General features: G+C 40.9%; 1 protein-coding gene across 3 annotated transcripts in view; it reads right to left on the reverse strand.

Annotated features, from left to right (window-relative positions):
- The window catches only part of LOC124721519 (ER degradation-enhancing alpha-mannosidase-like protein 1), a 196,410-nt gene that overhangs the window by 72,790 nt on the left and 98,516 nt on the right, over positions 1-25,104 (reverse strand). For all 3 annotated transcript variants that reach the window (XR_007006345.1, XM_047246537.1, XM_047246538.1), the window contains 2 exons: positions 24,426-24,609; positions 2,658-2,832 (listed from right to left, as the gene is read on the reverse strand). Coding sequence is in view for 2 of the 3 variants with exons in the window: in XM_047246537.1 (XP_047102493.1) it covers positions 2,658-2,832; positions 24,426-24,609 (359 nt within the window). In the remaining variant the exon portion in view is untranslated. The remainder of the gene's footprint in view (positions 1-2,657; positions 2,833-24,425; positions 24,610-25,104) is intronic.

The following is a 25,104-nucleotide window of genomic DNA, read 5'->3' on the forward strand; positions in this document are numbered from 1 at the left end:
CCTTTAAATTTCTTCACTTTTGGATGAAATAACCTGCTGGCGAACTAGGAATAGCCCTCTATGTAAGCAAAAAACTGAACTGTGAAGGAACTATCTGAATGGGATGGAAATCAATATTTGTGATGTGCATGTACAGAAAAACAAATTAGTACCATTTCAGAAAAATTGATGACTTATTCACGAGCAAGAGATTCACAAATTGAGCACTTCATTAATGCAATAGTCCACCATTGGCCCCTATGCAAGCAGTTATTCGGCTTGGTATTGATTGATAAAGTTATTGGATGTCCTCCTGAGGAATAGAGAGGGTGTTGGGTTGTTTGGGGGAAAAGACCAAACTGCGAGGTCATCGGTCTCATCGGATTAGGGAAAGATGGGGAAGGAAGTCGGCAATGCCCTTTCAAAGGAACCATCCTGGCATTTGCCTAGAGCGATTTAGGGAAATCACGTAAAACCTAAATCAGGATGGCCGGATTGAACTGTCGTCGTCCTGAATGCGAGTCCAGTGTGCTAACCACTGTGCCACCTCGCTCGGTCCTGAGGAATATCATGCCAAATTCTCTCAAAGTGATGCATTAGATTATGAAAATCCTGAGCTGGTTAGAGGGCACTGCCCATAATGCTCCATACATTCTCAACTGGGGAAAGATCTCATGATGTTGCTGGCCAAGGTAGAGTTGGATAAACATGAAGGCAAGCTGTAAAATCTTCCGCCGTGTGTGCACGAGCATTATGTTGCTGAAATGTAAGCCCAAAATGGTTTTTCATGAGGGACAATGGAACAAGGAATATCATAAACATACCTCTGTGCTGTAAGGCCGCCACAGATGACAACCATAGATGTCCTGCTATGAAAAGAAATGGCATCCCAAACCATCACTCCTGTTTGTTGGGCCGTTAGTGGGCGACAGTCTGATTGGTGTACCACCGCTATCCGAGGCATTTCCAGACATGTCTTCACTGGTCACTGGGGCTCAGTTTCAGGACTCATCACTGAAGACAATTCTACTCCAGTCAATAATGTCCCATATTGAAACATGTCTGGAGATGTCCTGGATAAGGGCGGGATACCAATCTGTCGCCCACCGCCCCGCTTATGGAGTGACAACCTGGAGCAATGGTCTGGGGTGCCATTTTATTTCACAGTAGGATCTCTTTGGTTGTCATCTGCAGCACCCTTACAGTGGTATGTTGATGATATTTTGCACCCTGTTTTGTTGCACTTCATGGCAAGCCATCTTGGGCTTACACTTTAGCAAGATAATTCCCGTTCGCACACGGGGATTGTCTTCAAACTTAACAAACCCTATCTTGGCCACCAAGGTCATTGAAACTTTTGCCAATTGAGAATGTTTGGAGCATTACAGTCTAACCAGCTCAGTATTTTGAATATCTACCGTGCCAACTGGACAGACTTTGGCATGGTATCCATGAAGACATCCAACAACTGTATAAGTCAATGCCAGGCCGAATAACTGCTTGCAAAGCACCAGAGGTGGATGAACGCATTATTGACTAGCTGAGTCTGTGAAGCTCTTTCTCTCTAAGAAATTAACCACTTTTTCTGAAACGGTAATCATTTGTTTGTCTGTACATATACATCACATCTACACATTACTGTCCAATTTGGATAATTCCTTGATGGTGCGTCATTTTTCTGTTAAGAGTGTATTATTAGCGAATCAATTTTATACATTTACCTGCAATGTAACTTACACATAAACAAGCCTTACAAATAGATTTTACAAACTTCATTTACAGTTAGGGCAAAAATTTGTTGTAATATACTCTGAAGAGAAATGGCAAAATTAGAAAAATTCAAGAAATTTGTGAATAAAGTGTATAAATAGAATACCATGCATTTGGTAACTTACACTTTTATCTTTTTGCTATAATGATAGGAAGGGTGCTCTCATACAGCTTGAAATGCTTACAGTTTTATGCAAGTAAATAAATATGTCCACAACACAGAAGTTGGTTTGAACACTTTAATGCATTACCAGATACTGCCTTACTGGAGATACAATGTGTTTGACTTCATCTGGCGTTTGAACTGAGTTACCCATCTACTTCTAGGGTGACAACGAGTTTAGCATAGATTCTAAACTATGTTGCAGCTTGGTAGCTTTCAGGTACGCAAATTATTGCCAAACATGAAACTAACTATATATAACAACAAAAAAATCAACTGATCAAGAGGTACAAAATAAAGCAAACATATTTACAGATCAAGACAATTATAAGCAAGATGAAAACAAAAGCTGTGGTCACAAATCTAAACAGGATTATCACTGCATTAGAAAATCTGATATTTTTTTATAGAAAATGTGTCAGTGGTCATCATAGAGTTGCCAACAACTTCAGTAATTATGTTTTTATTGCCTGCTGCATATTTGAAGATACTACTGTAATATTCCATTCCAAGCTGACATAGTGTGTAAGTCAATAATAAAGCAATGTCAGTCAATAATAAAGCAATGTAAGTCAACACACAGGAGAACCCTTTGGTATTTCAATTTTTCTGAACTCAAAAACTGAATAATCCAGTGTACAATATAACTACAATACCAACATCAGATTTCACACTTCCAATTAGAACAAGTGTTTTATCTCAGAATATATTAGTGAACACACAATAATAAAGGAACACAACTTACCCTCTGCGCATATATCGTTTAATGTTCTTGTAGGCCTCTGAAAACATGGCGTAGTCACTGGCATCACCAAACAGCACAAATGACTTCAGAAGGTACTCGTAGTACGAATCCAGCCCAGCACCGAGCCCACTCTGATGACCCAACCAGCGACCAGATTCTGCATCTATCACGTTGCCTGCATGTGCGACACTAGCGTTTCACATCTGGCAACATGCAGTTTAAAATCACTGCATGTGAAATTTAGGGGTGGGGACAACAAGCACAGCTGATATGTTGTTTCATATTACATCTCTCAACTGAAAATGAGAGAAACAACACCATATGCAAAACTGGCGGTATGTTTTTGAGCTTCCAGCCAAGATGAGAATTCCACTTTTGCACATAATATTTCGATGCATTACATAACCATCTTTTTCGAGTGCTGTGAAAAGTAATTTCATGCATGGTAACAGCACTTCCCAAATTCGGCATGGTAAGTCATTGAAATGTTGCGCAAAAAAATGTATTCATCACTCTAGAAAACCCAAATATACACCAACAATCAATTTTATATATATATATATATATATATATATATATATATATACACACACACACACACACACACACACACACACACACACACACACACACACACACACACACAAAAACAAACAAACACAAACACACACACACAAAAAATTCAAGCCTTCGCAACAAACTGTTGCCTCATCAAGAAAGAGGGGAAGGAGACGGAAAGACGAAAAAGGATGTAGGTTTTAAGGGAGAGGGTAAGGAGTCATTCCAATCCCAGGAGCGGAAAGACTTACCTTATATATATATATATATATATATATATATATATATATATATATAAAAAATAGAGGGAAACATTCCACGTGGGAAAAATATATCTAAAAAGAAAGATGATGAAACTTACCAAACAAAAGCGCTGGCAGGTCGACAGACACACAAACAAACACAAACATACACACAAAATTCTAGCTTTCGCAACCAATGGTTGCCTCGTCAGGAAAGAGGGAAGGAGAAGGAAAGACAAAAGGATATGGGTTTTAAGGGAGAGGGTAAGGAGTCATTCCAATCCCGGGAGCGGAAAGACTTACCTTAGGGGGAAAAAAGGACAGGTATACACTCGCACACACACACATATCCATCCACACATACACAGACACAAGCAGACATTTGTCAGCTTGTGTCTGTGTATGTGTGGATGGATATGTGTGTGTGTGCGAGTGTATACCTGTCCTTTTTTCCCCCTAAGGTAAGTCTTTCCGCTCCCGGGATTGGAATGACTCCTTACCCTCTCCCTTAAAACCCATATCCTTTTGTCTTTCCTTCTCCTTCCCTCTTTCCTGACGAGGCAACCATTGGTTGCGAAAGCTAGAATTTTGTGTGTATGTTTGTGTTTGTTTGTGTGTCTGTCGACCTGCCAGCGCTTTTGTTTGGTAAGTTTCATCATCTTTCTTTTTAGATATATATATATATCACAAACACAATATCTTTCTCAAGTTTCTAAGTAGGAGAATGCATAAAAAATTGCTAAAAAATATTAGTCCATTTACTACTGGAAACTTTGCTACAAGTACAGAATGGAAGATGTAGTGAATTCTGCTTGGAACAGCAGGGTCACAATAACAGAAATAATGGAAGGTTAGAATTTTAACGTATATTAGTGATTGAGCATCAGCACGAATTGGGAAGGAAATGGGCTATTATTTTGTTGTAGGAACCACTCCAGCAAATCTGCACATGGTATGGGAAAATTACAGAAATTATAAATCAGGATAACCACTTGGGTATTTAATCTATGCTCCTCTTAAATAAGAGCATTGGCTACGCACTGTACAACCTCCATTCATCAAGTTATTCAAATGTCGAATAGAATATGTGGGAATGTGCAAGTTTCGTAGTACTGCTGTGGTAAGTGAACTGTGTTGTGTTACACCTTCTGTGCCAAAGTTTCCCAAATGAGTAAAATGACAGAGTTGAAAACAGCTGGTATGATGTCAACGGGAAACTATGTTTTTATTTATTTGTTTAATTTTATTTAAATTAAAACATGAAATTTTTCTGTGCTGAAAGCCACATCACACCTGATATTATCTAATCTGGTCCCTACAAGGCTGTGAAAACCGATATCTCATGCTTGTTAACGGAGTAAAATATCTACTGCACAAAAGGGTGGGTCAAATCTAAAAACTGGAAAACCAGAGGGATAAAAAGAAGAATTCTTTGCACAGGGGAGTGGTCATGGGTCCCAGACCCAGGAGTAAAGCAAAACATTATAACTAACATTAAAGACAAGGGATTTGTAAGTTTATACTTAGTACAAAGGGCCAAAAGAAGAGGGCATTCCACCAATATACGTGATACTGACAGTCTGGCTCCACAACCATATTGTGGGGGTGGCTTGTTACGTAAGAGAAAGCAATGGGTGAGCCTAGTTAGACCGATGCGTAGATGGCATAGGACAGTGGACTCCTTTTGAGAGGAATGGAAAGAAGACTGTAAGACTGCAGTAGTCTCCTTGATTGTGTGGAGTTTATTACTGAGAGCAGCAGTGCACCATATGTCACTCTAATTTTGGGCAACAAGAGATTTGATGTGAACCCGCATATCTGCATCTGGAATTGTGAAAGGGAATGGGAGGGTAAGTACCTGTCCCACAAGCCAAACGGTCAGCCAGTTCATTCCCCGCGATGCCCACACGACTTGAGACCCAGAGAAAGGCAACTGAGCAGGTGGCACGGTAATGGGCAAAGTGAAGGTCATGGATAGCAGAGACCAAAGGATAATGAGAGTAGCATCAGTCTATAGCCTCCAGGCTGCTCATTGAGTTGGTACGTATTAAAACACTGTGGAGGGAGGCCTGAGTAACAAAATGGAGGGCCCTGTTAATGGCTAGCTGCTTTGCTGTGAACACACTACATGATCCCAGCAGTAAATGGTGTTCAACGCCAGTAGGAAATGTAAAAGTGTATCCTGGCTGATCTGTCGTTTTAGAACCATCAGTGTAGAAGTTGGTAGCACCCTGGAACTCTTCAAGGATGGAACATATGAGACACCGGAACACCACACAAGCACCAGAGACCTTAGGACCCTGGAATAGGTCAGTCCGAATCCGTGGTGAGGCAGAATCCAAGGAGAAGGGAGGGTGGGGGTGGGGGTGGGGGGTGGGGAGGGAGGGGTGGGGAGGAAATACATGGGGCACACTCCAGTGATTGGAGATGGAGATCCAGACAGATGGAAGTGAAATGTATTACAAATGGCAATTCACCCGACAACAGGTATCAGGAGGGAGACATCCCTCGTTTGCAAAGAGGATGGGGTACACGGGATGGTCAGGGAATCTTCGAATGGTGACTGTGTAAGAAATCAGAAGTTGGCTCCATTGTATTTCTAGAGCAAGAATCCTCCTTTCTGCGAGGAGGCTGTTGACAGCACTAGTGTGAAAGGCACCGATAGGCAGACGCATCCTGTGATGATGAACAGGGTCAAGTAGCTTCAGAGTGGAAGGAGCCACCGAGCCATAAACCTGACAACTGTAATCCAGTCTGGACAATACCAAAGCACGGTACAGATGGAGAAGAGTAGCATGGTCTGCATCCCAAAATGTGTGGGCCAGGAGGCAGAGAGTATTAAGCTTCTGCATGCATGTAGTCTTCAGGTGGCGAATATGGGGCAGCCACATCAGCTTTATTTCAAAAAGGTGGCCCACGAAATGGGACTGCGCTATATCTGTGTGCTAGTCGCCTAAATAAAGTTCTGGATCAGAATGTACTGTAGGCCTAAGGCAAAAATGTATAACCTGCATTTTGGAGGGAGAAAACTGGAAGCCACTGTAAAGGGTCAACGCAGAGGTGCATCAGATAGCACCTTGCAGCTGGCGTTCAGTAGATGCTACCGAGTGGGAGCTACACAAGATGCAAAAATTGTAGACATAAAATGCCAGGGTAACCAGAGGTCCAACAGAGGTTACAAGGCCACTGATGGCGCCAAGGAAGAGTGCGACACGTAACACAGAAGATGTGGGATACCATTCTTTTGAGTCCGAGGAGTGCTGAATGAGGTGCCAACTCTAACCCGGAAGAGCCGAGGGGGGTGGGGGGGTGGGGGGGTGGGGGGGTGGGGGGGTGGGGGGGAGGGGGTGGATAAAAACTTGTGAATAAAAATAGGAAGGGGAAAGGGCCTTGAAAGCCCCAGTCATGGAGGGTGTTAGTAAAAGCCTGTTGGATTGCTGTTTCCAATCTGAGTAAATGGTCAGTTGTAGATCATCCTTCCCAGAAGACACAATGATAGGGTGGCAAAAGGCACCGAGATTCGAGTACCCTACATAATCTGAAGCTGACGATCTTATCAAGCAGTTTAAAATGTATGTTGGTCAGGCAAATCGGTTGGTAGCTGTCGAGAGATGTTGGATTCTTCCCGGGCTTAAGGATGGGGATAACTACGCTGTCTCATCATAGCAAGGGGAAGGTACCCATGAGTCAAATACAGTTGTTGACCATAAGTAGATGTCTCTGGGTAACATCTAAGTGTTGGCCATCTGGTTGTGGATGGAATCCGGGACTGGGGCCACGTCATGTGAAGAGTTAAGAGCCTGCACAAATTCCCATTAATTCAGTGAAGGGTTCATTATAGGCTTCAGCTTGGTGGGGGTTGAAACAGAGGGGGGATTCCCCAACTCTGTCTTTTCTGCCGGAGAAAGGTAGCAGGATAGGAAGAAGGCACTGATGCTGTCGGAAAGTGTGTTGCATGGTGTTCTGCAAGGACCGATGGATCAGCACGCAGAGCACCCTGTACGATAAGCCATTATCCAGCTGATTGTCGCTGGCAGCCCTGAAGGCTATGGAGTTTGCATCAAACCAGCAATGAAGAGGCATATGTCCACAGGGAGGAAACATAGCACTCCCAGCATTCCTTTTTACTTTGCTTAATAAAGTAGCAGGCCTTAGCACGAAGACGCTTAACAGTGATAAGGTTGGTCTGTAAAGGGTTTCGTCATAATCATTGTAGCACCCATCAGCGGTCCTGGACAGCGACTCCTATATCCTTGGTTCACCACAGTACTGGTCAACGATGATGGGGACCTGAGGATAGGGCGATCGCAGTGCCAGTGGCATGAAGGATAGTGTCAGGGACTTCTCGCATGCCCGCATCAATGCAATTTGAGAGAGAGCTATCTCAGTGCATAGCAGATGTATATAAAGACCAACTGGCTCTGTGGAATGCCAAACGTGGGGGCCGTCTGCCTGGCGGTGGCAGGTGAACAATATAATCACTGGAAAGTGGTGACAGACACAAAAATAAACAAGAAAGAAGAACGAAAATACAACACTGCTGACATTCCTAATTTAAACTAGGTGTATGTGATGCTGTAAATATGATTCCCAATTACCAAATCGTGAATACGCCCGTACTAAAAATTTATCACCATAATGTGCAATCCCTGCGTAATAAGATGGATGAAATTAACATACTGTCAACACATGAACTTAATGATATCTCAGTGTTATGCATTTCTGAGCACTGGCTTAACCCAGAATTAATCCAGAATACGAAAATAAACAATTTTGTTTTGAGAATGAGATTTTCACTCTGCAGCGGAGTGTGCGCTGATATGAAAGTTTGGAAGGTAGGAGACGAGATACTGGCAGAAGTAAGGCTGTGAGACTGGGCGTGAGTCGTGCTTCGGTAGCTCAAATGGTAGAGCACTTGCCCGCGAAAGGCAAAGGTCCCGAGTTCGAGTCTCGGTTGGGCACACAGTTTTAATCTGCCAGGAAGTTTCAATTTTGTTTTGGCTGCTTACTACTGCAGGAAAAACAGCAAGCAGGGTGGGGTAGCAATTTACACAAAGGATGATGTAGATTTTATTGCACTACCTGACTTAACTAGGACAAATGTCGTAAAGGATTATGAAACTGCAGCTATAAAAATTACTCAGTTCAACCTGGTTATTGCTACAGTTTACTGATCACCATCCGGGAATTTTGAACTTTTCTTAAACAAAATGGAGTCATTGCTAAATAAAGTAAATAAAATGGATTGTGAATTGATAATCTGTGGTGACTTCAATATTGATTTCCTCACGAATAGTGGAAATAGGGAGACCATTTTGAACCTTGCAACATCCTACAATTTAAAGGCTGAAGTAAAAGCAGCTACCCGAGTAACAGAAACTTGCCTAACAGCTCTTGATGAGTTTCTAGTCAAGAAGAGTTTACACAACACCTCAATAAAAATTTTCAATGCAGGTTTTAGTGACCATCTTGCTCAAATGTTAAGCATAAAAGTACAAGGCAGTATTATTAACAACATGTCTTTCAGAACAGCATATCAAATTATAATCAGCATAATGTAAACTACTTCAACAACTTATTACAGGAAGAAAAATGGCCAGGAGTGTACAAAATGAATGATATAAATGAAAAATTCAATACTTTCATCGATACATTAACCCATTTCTTTGAACTTGCATTCCCACTGAAAACATTAACCATATGGGGAAACTCTAGAACAAACACCTGGATCACAAAGGGAATAAGGGTTTCATGTCAGAAGAAAACACTACTTCATGAAATATGTAACTCAAAAAATTCCTCACCTGAAGTATGCGCATACTATAAAAAAATACTTCAAAATATTAAGAAAAGTAATAAAAGCAGCAAAAATACTGCATAATGATGAAATCATTTATAATTCTGCTAATAAATCAATGGCTATGTGGAGTGTTATAAAAAAGGAATGTGGAGAATACAGACAATCTTGCAGAAATATAACACTATCACATAAAAATAAAAAAGTAACAAACCCCTTATAAGTAGCCAACACATTTAACAACTTTTTCACAGGTGTTGCTGATAATATGTTACAATCAAACTTTAAAAGCACCCAGGCAAATGAATACAAAATAAGTGCATGTAGACGATCAATGCACATCAGTTCTGTTTCACAAGATGCACTAGCTAAAGCAATGAAAGGTCTAAAAAATTCAAAATCTGCAGGTATTGATGTTAAAGAAGAGCGCATCAAACCTAACTGATGTACTCACACACTTATGTGACTGCTCACTTCAGACAGGCACTTTCCCCGAAGTGTTGAAAACATCAAAAGTTATTTCTGTATATAAAAAAGGGGATAAAGACAATGTAAATAACTACTGACCCATCACAATTTCCTCCTGCATCTCTAAAGTGCTGGAAAAAGTTATGTATTACAAACTTGTGAAATCTATAAATAAAAACAGCAAGGATCAGTAATGGGACCACTTCTATTTCTTCTGTACATAAATGATCTAAGCTTAAATGTTGATGCACACAAAACAGTCATATTTGCAGATGACACCACGATTCTACTAAAAGGAGACAACGATGAACAGTTGCACCAGACAGTAAACACGGTCACGAAACAACTTAGCAGCTGGGCACAGAGTAATTAGCTTGTAATAAACAGTAACAAAACCATTGCTCTAAAATTCCACAATGTTCCTAACAAGGACATGTTTATCCCATCAGTCTCTATCAATGACGAACCAGTTGGTAACAATACTGAAACCAAATTCTTAGGACTTTGGCTGCAGAGTAACATCAGTTGGAATAAGCATATTGAATATCTCAATACAGAACTGAGCAAAACATGTTACCTCCTTTGTTCATTAAAATCATGCTGTAGTGAGAAAACAGTATTGAATGCATATCATGCGTACTTTCATTTCCGTCTTAGATATGGGGTCACCTTCTGGGGAAACTCTAAAACAGCTAATAGCACTTTTAAACCACAAAAAAGGGCCATTAGAATCTTGTTTGGGTGCAAGCCTAGAGACTCTTGTAAACCCCTGTTTAAGAAATCTGGTATTCCCCCATTACCATGTGTATCCATTATGGAAACCCTTTTGTTCTTTAAATTAAATGTGATGGTTAAGGACTGGAGACTGCAAAAAAACTGTGATATAGATGATCACTTTACCAGACAAAACAGAAACTTACATATGACTCAAATCAGCACAGCACTGTGCCAAAAAGATACTTTTCATACGGGAGTTAAGCTTTATAACAAACTTCCTGAAAACATAAAAGCTATCCCAGAGGTCAATACATTTGAAAAATCTCTAAAGTCATATTTACAGTATAACTGCTTTTACTCCATTGAAGAATATTTAAATTTATGAAATGCGTTATATAAATACTTACGTGGAAAGTGTATTATTGTAACCTTAAATATGTATGCCTTGAAATGACTTTCAGCCTGTATATTTATAACTTGACTTGCCCAATGTCTTATGCATAAGCTGCTATGTAGACAACAGAACCAATAAAAAATACAATACACAAAGATCATCATGGGATGACCAATGTAGGGAAACCGCGAGTGCAGATGAGGAGACCGTGAGATCAATGGCAGAAAAGGCACCTCAAGTGGCACTGAAGTGGGTAGGGGAACCATCACTGAGGGGAGACAAATCAAAGTCTGCAATAAGCTGGTCAATTAGAAGACCCCTATCCATTGAAGTGGCACTATCCCATATGGATTGGCGTGCACTGAAATTGCTGGAGAGGAAATATGGGACGGGAGTTGCTTTATTGAGGTAGACAGTTCAACATAAGGAAGTGAGTGGTCTACCTGGGGGATGGTAGACATTGCAAAAGGTGAATGTTGGGGTCGTTTGCACTCTTACCACAATTGCTCCCAGGTTGTCTTGAAGGGGGATCCAGTCACTAGTGACAATGGTGCAAACCCAGTGCAAGACCCCTCCAGATGCTATTCCGGGGCTGGCATGGTTCCGACAGAACACCCAATAACCACCACACATTGGAGTGTCATCACGGAAGTGCATTTCTTGTAGAGCACGACGGAATGCAGAGTAAGAGGAAACAACTTCTTGTATTTTCGGTAGTTAACGATAATATCTGTTGGAATTCCAATGGATTAGCATGTGGTGAGAGTCCAGGTTAGATATGAAGAAGCCGAGGAGAGGTCATTTCACTCAGTCAGTGGTTGTCACTGACGAGGATGGGGTGACGTCCATAAATAAGATGTCAGACTCAGGTTGTGAGGAGTGAGATGGCAACCCCAGGGGGCACCAGAGGAGGGAGGGGGGCTCTCCTGGATCTTATGTTTCTTCTTCTCCTCTTTCAGAGGACGAGGAGGGCAAGGAACAGAGGGAGAGCAGGCTTCTGCAAGATCCACGGCCGAAAGAGAGTGAGCAACTCTCAGGTGCACAAATGGTGCATTTCATGGATGAGTTGTGATACTATACTTCCAGCCTGGGAGACGCAGGGGGAGAAGGGTCCAAGGGGGAATGCCATCACCAGTGGGTACTGAAGAAAGGGGGGGGGGGGGGCACTCCTTTGGCCAGGAGGGGGAGCTACAACCGGAGAGCAGGGCATGGGAACTGCAAGGGACGGGGAGGAGGAGGGAGAGGGGGATGGAGCTGGGGGTAAGGAAATGGGAGGAGGGGGAAAGGATTTCAATGAGGCAAAATCTGAAGAAATCTACACTGGGTGGAGTCAGTCATATTTCTGGTGAGCCTCACCATAAGATAGGCGATCCAGGGGCTTGTACTCTCTGACTCTCTTTGTTTTCTTGTTATTCATGCAGTCTGGCTAGCACGGACAGGACGATCACAACAATTTACACACAAAGATGGTGGAACACAGGTGCTTCCTTCATAAAGTGGTTGCTTTTTGAAAGTGTGTAACTGAGCTCTGTTACTGCAAAAGAAAGAGAAATAATTTAGATGTGAAGCATATGCTTATAGGATGGAAACAGAAAGTACGCTTAAAAATGTGGAAAACTGGGACGGACAACTTGTTATCATCTTTATCCCTTGCAGATGTTAGTAATGTACTACATTCTTCTCCAGGGCATTGCACAATAGAACCTATACAGTGTACCACTCACTGTAGCAGCTTGGAGCCTGTGTGATGGGGGATACTCGGAGTATGAGGTTGGCGATCATGTAGGGTGTGGATGACAAATCACAAGGTGCCATTGTGCTGGCCAAGTTTGACTGTTCACTACAAGCGACAATGCTCCAAGGTATTCCTGCACATTTGACTGTTCAAAGAGAGTGACAATGCTCCACGAGCTGGAACAGCCTGTTCTAGAATAATATTACTGTCGTGCATTTTAGAAGTTTAGGTGGGCACTTTACTGATCATTATTTACTTTCATAATATATCAATTATTATTGTGGATATCTGCAGATAACCTATGCACATCAGCATCTGCACATGATTTTATCTGCAAGGAAACAATTACTGTGTTTATTCTTAGCTATATACAAGGATATCCACGTCTGCACAGACCTTTAGATGCAGTAGAGTTATAGGGTGCATAACAATAAAGTCATGTACTTTACTGCAATGAAACACAACAGGAAGAAAATTCAAGAGGATGCTAGACTATAAACAAAAGATGAATGTATATCTTTGGCAGGATAGCAAGCAAGCTTTAAATATCAACAAAAGATGTGCCACAGAAATCATTCAAACCTGTGGATCAATGTGGTCACAGTCTGATGAGGTAAAGATCTCAGAGTTAACAGAACGTGATACATGACAAACAAGTTCCACTATAAGAAAATAATGTGGGACTTTAAACCAGAAATAACAGAAGTTGTATGTTACTAGAATTTTCTGAGAACCACACAATCATAATACTTAGCAAAATTTTCCAGATGAAATCAAAAAGGAAAACTTATTTGACAGATGGAACTAAAAATGAAATTACAACCTTTTTTATATAATGAAAGAAACTGCAAAGTATGTGATGCCCCTAAACCAGTTTTGAATAGCTACACATGATAAAGTAAAAAACTATAAAGAAATGGACTCAGCAGGGCGGAAGTCTGACATATAGAAAAAGTAATGTATCTTACAAAACATAGATTACACAGACACAGATGATGAATGAAGCAATTATTAAATAAAAGTATTTTTGCAAACAATAAAATAGATTGCAGATTCAAAGAAAACAAAAGAAAATCTAAAAAAGAATGAGACAAATTTTAACAAGTAGGAGAGAGTTCAGAGAAACAATAATAGGCACATGAGGAAATACGTTTAATTAAGTAAAACTATTTGGAAATGTGTTCCAGAGGACTTCAGCAGAAACAACAAACTTTTAACAAAGAGTAAAAATAGAAAACAATATGGAATATGAAGAAAATGGAAGTGCATTAGGTAGATGTTCCATCTGCCTTGCTAACAAAAGAACGAAAACAAAAAACGTACCAGCATTTGAAGACTACTTTAAATGTTTGTATAGTTCAAGTGATGAATCAGAAAAAAAGATACACAATAATAAAATTAATGGGAGTCCAGAAGTAAGTGTAGATGAGGTGTGCAAAGCTAACTGAGGTTCAAAACAAGACAATTCTCAATGCTGGAATTGCACTGCAAATAACAATTAACCTTCACAGGAAAGTAGTCGGACAAACTATTGGTTAATGAGCCTCTTCTCTGTAATGTACATCATGTTCACTAAAGTTATTATGATCAACACAATAATCATGTGTCTTTAACAGAGGAAAGTATCAAGCAAGCTTTAGACATGGATGCAGTATTTTGGACCTCTGGTAAGCTGTGCACACACATTACGATTTTATCTGGGCACCGCTGACCCAAGAGGACACCCAGCAGAGCAGCAGCAGCAGCACTTGTGTGATAGACTGTAAATTAATTTAGTCTTTGTTTTTGTTCACGTGCTTCTGCAAAGAAGCGAACTGTACATGTGTATTTTACTGTGTGGACTAGTGGTTAGAAAATTAATCTTAGTTTTTACATAAGTCTTGTGAATATCGTTGCGTAGGGAAGCTTCCTAGTGTAAATTTTCCATGTAGAGAAATTTATTTCTGTTTAATAGCTTGCAGTCTCAGAGTTCAGTGAGAAATCTGCACACCAGCTTTTAGTGTTACTTTATTCTCCTTTGGTATATTTTCAAACTCAGTAGGGTGATTTGACCTCATATCTATTTTATACACAGTATGATATGACTAGGGACTGTGCTTGTTGTGAGCAGACACAAGAAGAGTTGCCTACTGTCCGTAAACAGCTGGAAGCTGCATTGGCTACCGTCGACAAGCTTCTAGCTAATGCTCGAAGTTGTGGTGACATCGGGGAGCCAGCGACGAGACCTGTGACAAACTGGTGGCCCAGACATCACTGTGACTTACGATACGCAACATCTAACTGGTCCGTCCTTACTCCAGAGTGGGTGGCAGACAGTGGTGGGTTCGCGTGTCACTGGGTGAAGGCAAAAGAGGGAGCAGGCCGTGTGGCTGGCTTCCTACATCTTAGAAACAGGTACAAGGTGCTTCACAGTGTTGATGACAACTCTGAGCCACCACAGGATGCCTGTCCTGTTCGGCCAGCAGTCGATTTTCCTGCCCAGTCCAGACAAGTACAGAGGGTGGGTATGCTAGTCATTGGGAGCTTCAATGTTAGGCAGGTGATGGAGCCCCTAAAGGAGATAGCAGCAAAATGAGAAAGAATTCCAGTGTGCCTTTGGTACGTCTGCCGGGAGGTCTCATCCGTGATGTGGAGGCCCTGCCAGCAGCTATTGAGCGCACTGTGTGCAACCAGCTGCATGTAGTGGCACATGTCGGTACGAATGACGCCTACCACTTGGATTCCGAGGCCATCCTTGGCTCCTTTTGGCGGCTGGCTGATTTGGAGAAGACAATTAGCAATGCATGCAGGATGCAGGCTAAGATGTCTATTTGTAGCAACATACTCAGGGTTGATCGTTGTCCTCTGGTTTGGAGCAGAGTGGAAGGTCTAAATCAGAAGCACAGACAGTTCTGCGACGGTATCGGATGTGAATTTCTCGACCTCCACTATCGGGTGGAGCCCCTTAATAGGTCAGGCAGGCACTACACACAGGAAGCCGATACTAGGGCAGCGGAGTATGTGTGGTGTGCACATGGGGGTTTCTTAGGTTAGAGGACCCCTCCCTCGGGAGCAAACACGGTCTGCCCATTAAATCAGCCACAGCAACCTCAGAGAATCTTGGTCCTCGCAGATCAGAGATAGAAAAGATTAATATGATTTTAGTAAACTGCAGGAGCATCCAAGGGAATGCCCCAGAATTAGTATCAATTGTTGAAGGTTATAATGCACAGATAGTATTGGGAACAGAAAGCTGGTTGAAGCCAGACATCAATGACAACGAAATCCTAAGTTCAGACTGGAATGTTTATTGTAAGGGTAGGTTAGTCGTCAATGGTGGTGGCGTGTTTATTGCAGTAAAAAATTCAATAAAATCTAGCAAGGTTATCACGGATTCCGAATGAGAATTAATCTGGGTGAAACTGAGTATCAAAGAACGGTCAAAAATGGTGACCAGATGATTTTATAGACCACCTGGGTCAGGATCTGAAGCTGTAGAGCTATTCAGACAGATCTTGCAGAATATCATTAGTAATTTTCTTGGTCATGCCGTTGTAATAGGGGGTGACTTCAACTTGCCAGGTATAGAATGGGAGTGTTATGCCATCAAAGCTGGTGTCAGAGACAGGGAATCTTGTGGCATTGTTCTGGATGTCTTGTCTTGTCTGAAAATTACCTTGAACAGATAGTTAGAGAACCAACTCATGAGGGTAACGTCTTAGACCTCCTGACAACAGACAGCCTGAACTTATCAAATCAGTTGTCGTAGAGGAAGGTATCGGTGATCATAAGGCTGTGACAGCATCTATGACGGCAGGTCCTACAAGGAATATTAAGAAAGGTGGGAAGACATATTTGCTCAGCAAGGGTGACAGGATAAAAATTTCAGAAGATCTCAGCAGTCAGCATCAGATATCTGGTGATGAGGACGAAGATGTGGAGAACAAATGGAAAAAATTAAAATGCATTGTTCAATATGCTCAAGACAAGTAAGTTCTGAGTAAGGTTTTAAGAGATGGGAAAGACCCACCATGGTTTAATATCTGTGTTAGAAAAATGCTATGTAAACAAAGAGCACTTCATCTCTGAGTCAGGAGAAGAAAAACCTAGCTGACAAACAAAAGCAAAACGAAGCGAAAATGAGCATAAGGAGAGCAATGAGAGAAGCGTTCAATGATTTCGAAAGTAAGATGTTGTCAAACGACCCGAGTAAAAACCGCAAGAGATTTTGGTCACATGTAAAATCAGTAAGTGGGTCAAAATCATCTATTCATTCTCCCAGTGACCACACCAGCACCAAAACTGAAGATAAGATTCGGTCTTCCAAAGTTGTTTCACCAGAGACGATCTTAACACTATCCCTCATTTCAATTGTCATGCGAATATTGAAATGCATATACTGAGATAATCAATCGTAGAATTGAAAAGTAGCTACAATCGCTTAGTAATGGAAAGGCTTCAGGACCAGATGAAATACCTATAGGATTCTATAAAGATTATGTGAAAGAACTTGCTGCCCTTCTAGCAGTAATTTATTGTAGACCGCTTGAGCAACAAAAGGTACCTAATGGCTGAAAAAAAGCGCAAGTCATTCCATTTTTAAGAAGTCCATAAGACAGATCCATGCAATTATAGACCTATATCGTTGACGTCAATCTGTTGTAGAATTATGACGTTCTTGGAAAATGAACAGCTCCTCTATAAAAATAAACATGGATTCCGCAAACAGAGATCCTGCAAAACTCAGCTCGCTCTATCCTCCATGCGATCCACAGCGCACTGAAAAATGGTGCTCGGGCTGATGCCATGTTCCTTGATTTCAGTAAGGCATTTGACACCATACCGCATTGCCGTTTAATGAAAAAAATACGAGCTCACGGAGTATCGGAGCAGACCTGCGATTGGATTCAAGACTTTCTTGCAGATAGAACTCAACACATCGCTCTTAATGGAACTAAATCGACAGATGTAAAGGTAATATCCGGAGTACCACAGGAAAGTGTGACAGGACCGTTGCTGTTCACAATATATATAAATGATCTGGTACAAAGCATCGGATGCCCTTTAAGGCTATTCGCAGATGATGCAGTTGTTTATACCAAAGTAGCAATACCAGAAGATAGTAAGAATTTGCAGAACAACCTACAGAGAATTGATTAATGGCGCAGACTCTAGCAGTTGACCCTGAACGTAAATAAATGTAACATAATGCGCACACATAGGAAAAGAAATCCACTACTGTACAGCTACACTATTGATGGTAAACAGCTGGAGACAGCATCTGCCGTAAAATATCTAGGCGCAACTATCCAGAGTGACCTTAAGTGGAATGACCATATCAAACAGATAGTGGGAAAAGCAGACAAGACTCAGATTCATCGGAAGAATCTTAAGGAACTGTAACTCATCCATGAAAGAAGTAGCTTATAAGGTGCTTATTTGCCTGATTCTTGAATATTGTTCATCCATCCAGAATCCCTATCACGTAGCGCCGATAGAGGAGATGGAGAAGATCCAACGAAGAGCGGCACGTTTCGTCACGGGATCATTTAGCTGGTGAGAGAGTGTTACAGAGATGCTAAATAAACTCCACTGGCAGACATTGCAAGAGAGACGCTGTGCATCACAGAGAGATTTACTACCGAAAGTTAGGGACTGCACTTTTCAGGAGGAATCAGACAACATATTACTTCCCTCCACATACATCTCACGATTATTCTTTCCACGCAATAATTGCGAGTGGAACAGGATTGAAGGGATCAGATAGTGGTACTGAAAGAACCCTCTGCCACACACCAATAGGTGGCCTGCTGAGTATGATGTAGATGTAGATGTTACAGGTTTTAAGAAGGCTTCATCCTCAGTTTCAACGAACTCTACAATGACAGCCATTGAGAAACAAGTAACTGAGTCACTCCATGCTACTTTACACAGTGGAAGAGATGTGTCTACTGTAAATAAGTAATAACATTTATGAATATTAATATATTTGCTTCAAGGAATTATGTACTTTTCTTAAAGTAGTAGAGCTCTATCGTCACAAATAGACGTCTGCCAGTGCCAAGGTGAATTCCCTAAGTGCGGCGTTCTGTTATACTGGTACAGAGATGTTGCCTGGCTGTGCTTGGGCCTTGTGCAGCTTGGCATTGAATGAATCAGAAACTGTCATACAAAACTGATGACTATGGGATCAGTGGTGGACAGTGTAAGAAACAGTCATCGCAGGACATCCACGTCAGAGGAAAATGTGTGACTTGTATGGGATATGTTCACCTGCAACCCCCAAAAATCAACACATTACTCAGCCCATGAAAGTGGTCTAACATGGAACACAACCTGAAATGTCCCTAAAAAGGAGTTGGAATTTCATTTGTAGAAGCCATAATATTATCAGGAATTGTCTGTGGAAGATTGTGCCCATTAGATGGAGTACAGATAAATCATGCTAGGCCAGCTTAGCGACTTTCCCCAGTCATTTTCAACATAATCTGGAGTGATGAAACTGTGTTTCAAATGGGAGGATTTCTAAACCATTATAATTCCCAAGGGGCAATGGATTTTTCAAGTGTCACCACTGAAAAATGCAACACCAGCCCAAGGTAATAGTGTTGTACGTTATGACACCAAAACAAATTATCTACTAATTTCTTCTTTGGAAGGCGATGAACTTGGATCAGTACCTAGCCATGCTGGAAAATCAGGCTTAGCCAATTGTGTTCATGAATGACAATGCCAACAACCTCGTCTTTATAGAAGATGCTGGCTTCTCTCATTTTTCAATCAGTGCAAGCAAATGGTTCGACAATAAATTTCCAGGATGTTGGTTGAGTCATCACAGTTGTCACGAGTGGAGAGCACAGAGCCCTGATCGTAAACCATGCCACTTCTTTTTGTGGGGATGGGTGAAGGGGAAGTTTACTGGGCCAAACCTTGTACACTGGATGACTTGGGAGCCTACATCCGGCAGTTCTCACCAATGTACCACTAGTGTTCTTGTTGAAGCCTGTCGAAAACATTTCTAAACAATTGGAGAATCTGGTGGAAAATGGTGATGCCTACACGAAATTTGCAATATAGAACAATTTGTACAATTCTTCCATTCATAATAAATATCATTTCAATGAAATAGGCCAATTATTTTGGGAAGCAATTTCAAATATACATTTACTTTTTACCCAGCCTGTACATCAGTGTTGCAGCTCCCATCAGGATTGTGTGAAATTCATAACTGCAAGTTCTGTCAGGCAAGGAGATTCAGTATCACCAAAACTGTAGTCAGTAGTTTTTTAAAGTGTGCAAACAAAGGAAAGAATAATTGAAACTGACATACAACCACATTTGTTTTGCTGACGACTTGATACTGTTCGGCTATAATGCGGATAACCTCTACCAATGAATGGAAGAATTTAACAGAGAAAGTTAAGTAGGCCTGAAAATCAATTACAGTAAGACTAAAATAATGTATAACCAAAAAATCAATCAGAAAATTGTACATATAAACAATGAACTAGTAGAAGCAGTGAATGAATTTTTATATTTAAAACACCTGAGTGCAATGACTGGATGGCCAGGGAAAGAAATAAACAGGTAAGAAAGTGGACTGGAGAGCTTTTGGTAAACTAAATATGGTTTTCAAAACTAAGTTTTGATGTGTCCTTAAATGGAAGTTTACTATTAGTTCGTATCACTTAGGGCAGTGAGAGATGGTCTCAATGTGAAACTAAAACGATGGTTGCTCAGTGGGCAAGGATATATGCATGCTGGCAATTACTACAAAAAGCAGATAAACAAGGAAATTTATTAAAGAAGATACTGGAGTGGAAGACATAATCTTGGCCATAATAAAAATGAAATGGAAGTGCATGGGACAAGTAGCGAGGTGAAAGGTTGTCAACTTTCCCCCCTCCCAATGTGTGTGACTGAATGCAGTTGAATATAGATCTGTATACATAAAAAAGTTAAAAGTATCTTAACCCTAGGACACCTAAGGGGGGGGGGGGTTCGTTGAACCCACAATTTTTTTATGTCCCCTGCTTTTGCCCAAGTAACTTTCATACTCCATATTCCCTTTGAGTTATTGTTTGTTGGCTATTTTATGAAACATTAGTGTCAATAGAAAATTTCCCTTAGTAGAATTTCGTATTTCTCATCTCTATGACAGTGTAAGTTAGTTTCTTGTTGGTTGGTATTCTTGATATCCACAACAATCAGTTTACTTTCAGAGCAAGTGATTGTCGATGTCAGTCAGCTATTATTTATCTTGTAAACTTGCAGTGAGTTATTGCAGTTCCCTACTGTTAACACCCAGACTTAGAAATGACTAAAAGAATACGTGACTCCTCTAAAAAGAGTTCTGAACGAAATTTTAGATGAAGATTGTGACTCGGGGAGTGAAAGAGAATATGAGGCTAGTCATACAATGTAAGCTTTCACAGCCGGTATTGTCTTCACTTAAAACTTCCGGGCTGATAGGCCATGGTCTAAGTATAAAACTCTCTCCTGACGTTTCGTCTCCGACTGCGAGAAACATCCTAGGAGGTAAAGCAGTTCGCCGCTTTACCTCCGAGGATGTCTCCTGCAGTCGGAGACGAAATGTCAGGAGAGAGTTTTATACTTCGACCATGGCCTATCAGCCCGGACATTTTAAGTATGAGGATGGCGTAACCACACAGCCTAGAATTCCTCGGAGGTCTGTTGCTAAAATAGTAAGAGAGCAGGCAGGAGTAACTCCACCTGGTGTTTGCCATGCACCTGGAGAAGCCTTGAAGTTACTTCTTACGCCTGACATCATGGATGTTATAGTAAAACATTCAAATGAAGAGGCAGTTAGGCGAAATGTTACTTTGACTAATGAGAAAGAATTGTATGCCTTTATAGGAATCCTGATACTTATGGGGGCAAATAAGGACAATTCTGTCAGTGTACACGATCTTTGGTCAGACCTAATGGGTCGGCCAGTTTACAAAGGTATTATGGCAAGAGAACATTTCCAGGAACTTATTGCAATCATAAGGTTTGATGACAAAAGTACCCGCCAGCAAAGAACGGAAGCAGACAAGTTCACAGCAATCTGTGATGTTTTCAACAAAGTGAATGATAGATTTCCACTACTGTATAAACCAGGAGTCAACCTCACCATTGATGAGATGCTCAGCTTCTTTAGAGGGCACTGCCCCTTCAAAGTATTTATGAAGGATAAACCAGGCAAGTATGGCATCCTTATATGCATGATGTCTGATGCAGTTGACAGATATGTCTTGAATATGGAACCCTATGCAGGTAATGTTCAGAATTTGTCGAAAGAAGAACGGGGTTCAGCAGCTGTCGTCAAACGTCTGGTAGCACCTGTGAAAAATACTGGTTGAAATATTACTACAGACCGATACTACACATCGGTGGATTTGATGGAGAGTTATACCAAGACTACAAAGATACTACAGTAGGAACTCTCCAGTCAAACAGGAAGCATATTCCAGATATAATGAAGAACACATCAAATCGTGAGCTATATTCATCAATGTTCTTTTTCACAGACCCATCAACAAGTAGGCCTCCAGTAACTTTGGTGTCCTACATAGCAAAAACGAAACCAAGTAAAAACTTACTGATTTTGTCAACAATGCACCAAGATAAAGGCACTGTTGGAGGAGAGAAGAATAAAACCGAGATAAATGCATATTATAATTCCACTAAAGGTGGAATTGATACCATTGATCAAATGGCGTGTATGTACACCGGCAAGAGGGGAACAAAGAGATGGCCTCTATCTGTATTTTACTCTCTCATCGACATTTGTGCTATCAATGCAACCACCATATTGATCCAGCAACATCTAAGATGGAATGAAAAGAAACACAACAAACGGAAACTTTATCTTCTGCAAACTGGGATGGAACTAGTGAAATTGCAGGTACAAGAAAGAAGTGCCAATGCAAGAGAGTTATCTAACCAAATTGTTCAATCAATGGAGACTATTCTACAAAAGAAAATCAAAGAAGTGACAACAGAAGCACGTCAGCCTCCTGCGGGGAAAGGTCGGTGCCATATTTGTGTAAGAGAAGCTAAAACAAAGGAGCAGAGGTACAACAATCTAAGTAAACCAAAACAGTACTGTGGACAGTGTCATAAACATGTGTGTAACACACATTCAGAAAAAATTGTGAAGCGTGTCTCTTGCCTTAAAGTTGACGACTCAGAGTAGTCTATTGTATATGAACACACATGTATTTTGTATTGTAATATGTCAATTTTTTATTCACTCAATCCAATATTTATAACAATTAACAACATTTATAAACCAATGCCTTAGTTAAAATACATAAACCATTTTGAAAGTTGTAATTTTTATTTAATACCTGTAGCTTACCGAAACCCCCCCCCCCCCCCCCCCCTTAGGCATCCAAGTTGGAAAAAAAGGCTTGGGCGTCCAAGGGTTAAGATTAATGTAAAAGAATCTCTTAAATGGTCACCATGTTGGCTCCCGCTTTTTAATGAGAAATAGTATTTTAGTTGTAAACTTATTTGTTTCATACCATACTGAGAGTTCACAATTACAATCAACGGAATCTGTAAATAGCTAACACCAGTCTTATAAACAGTCTTATAAAACACTTCAAAAGAACTGTTCCTCCCAACACCCCTGAAATCAATCACATCTGCCTATTTCTTTTGTCAATCTGTCCAAAGTTACGTATGTGGCCAGTAATTCATTATTAGTTGTACTGAGTCCTTGATCCAAGGGAATTACAGGACAACTAAAATGCGAGAGGCTTTCAGTAAGTAATGGAACACATTGTTTTTCTGAAAGCAGTTTGGTTTTATTCACAACTCCAATACACTCCCTACTCTTTTGGCAACAAAACCATATTTTTCAACCATCTCCATTCAATTCGATGGTCCTCCATTATCGTACTGGGAACCCCTGTATGCCCATATGGTACCTCTCTAGTGGTCAACGTCTGAGGCACTGTCTCACTGCATCAATAACCTTCCCATCATCATTCCCACAGAGTGCATCCTTCATTGACCTAAACATGTGGAAGTCTTCTGTTAGGCAGCAAGGAAACCAGCAGGCACACACCTTTGAGTACCCCAACTGGTGGACGACTGTGGCACCATTACCAACAGAGATGTCCAGTTCAGCAATGAGGCTAACATTGCAGGAGTCACAGCTGTTTGCAGCTGGCCAACATGCGGGAGATACGATAAGCTGGCACGACAGATGCCTTGTCCAATGACTCACTGTGCTTTTGTTCACTGCCAGTTCTCTGTAGACATTCTGCAAGCTCTTACAAATATATGCAATGTTCTAGTTTTCTGCCAAAATAAATTCAATGACAGCTTTCTCCTTGGGATGCACCTCCATTATGGACGCCGTTTTGAAGCCTACATATAGTGCTGCCACCTATCTGAACTTCATGAAACTATAGAGGCTACAGTGGAAATATTTCACAAGGTCCCATAAAAATTCGCAAATTTTCAACCAAAAAGGGCCAAGAAAAATAGTCTGTTGCATTACTTATTGAACACCCCTCACATTTCTGACAAAAAAGGAAAGTAAAAAATACATTCACTTATTTATCACTAAATATATTTACAAAATTAATCTCTTATGTTTTCATTTTTACTAACACAAGATTTGATTTTATACTATAAAGGAAAAACTGTAGGACAATTTTGAAGCACTAATTATTAGACATTCGCAAATACTCAGTCTATTCCTTAAGGAAGTAACTAAAAAATAACTAGCTGCCACACAGATGAAATAACAATAGTAATAATTACACACAAATAAGAATTAATTTTCATTTCTAAAAATACTGATAGCATCATTTGATTATATAATGCAGAATGTTTAAGACCTAAGCAGTAAACTCACCAAGAAGACCCGTTTTCTGTGACCGCAGGTTCCAGAGAGCCTGGCTAGCACGGCGTGCATAACCTTCATAGACCGGATCACCAAGCAAACGACTAAGTAATCCAAACTCTAGTAGCAAGGATCCTGCACCTGCTGTACAGGTTTCTGAGACTGCATTTGCCGGAATACCACCCTTCAGGTTCACCTGGATACATTGTTCTTTAAGTTGCTTGTGTAATTGTAAGAAATATACAGCCAAAAAAAAAAAAAAGTTTTACATCACCTTGGTTCAGACATTTCCGGAACCTGTACAGAAAATTGGGATAGAGATCAACATAAACAACATTACCACCCTTTTCATTGCTCATGAAAACCACACATTGCATGTTGTACCACCATACAGCAAGACCTTCAGAGGTGGTGGTCCAGATAACTATACACACCGGTACCCCTAATACCCAGTAGCATGTCCTCTTGCATTGATGCATGCCTGTATTCATCATGGCATACTATCCACAAGTCCATCAAGGCACTCTTGGTCCAGATTGTCCCACTCCTCAACGGCCATTTGGCATAGATCACTCAGAGTGGTTAGCGGGTCACGTCACCCTTAAAAAGCCCTTTTCAATCTATCTCAGGAATGTTTGATAGCGTTCATGACTAGAGAACATGTTGGCCACTCTATTCGAGTGATGATGTT

The sequence above is a fragment of the Schistocerca piceifrons genome, chromosome X (assembly GCF_021461385.2).
Source record: "Schistocerca piceifrons isolate TAMUIC-IGC-003096 chromosome X, iqSchPice1.1, whole genome shotgun sequence".
In the NCBI taxonomy this organism is placed as follows: Eukaryota; Metazoa; Arthropoda; class Insecta; order Orthoptera; family Acrididae; genus Schistocerca; species Schistocerca piceifrons.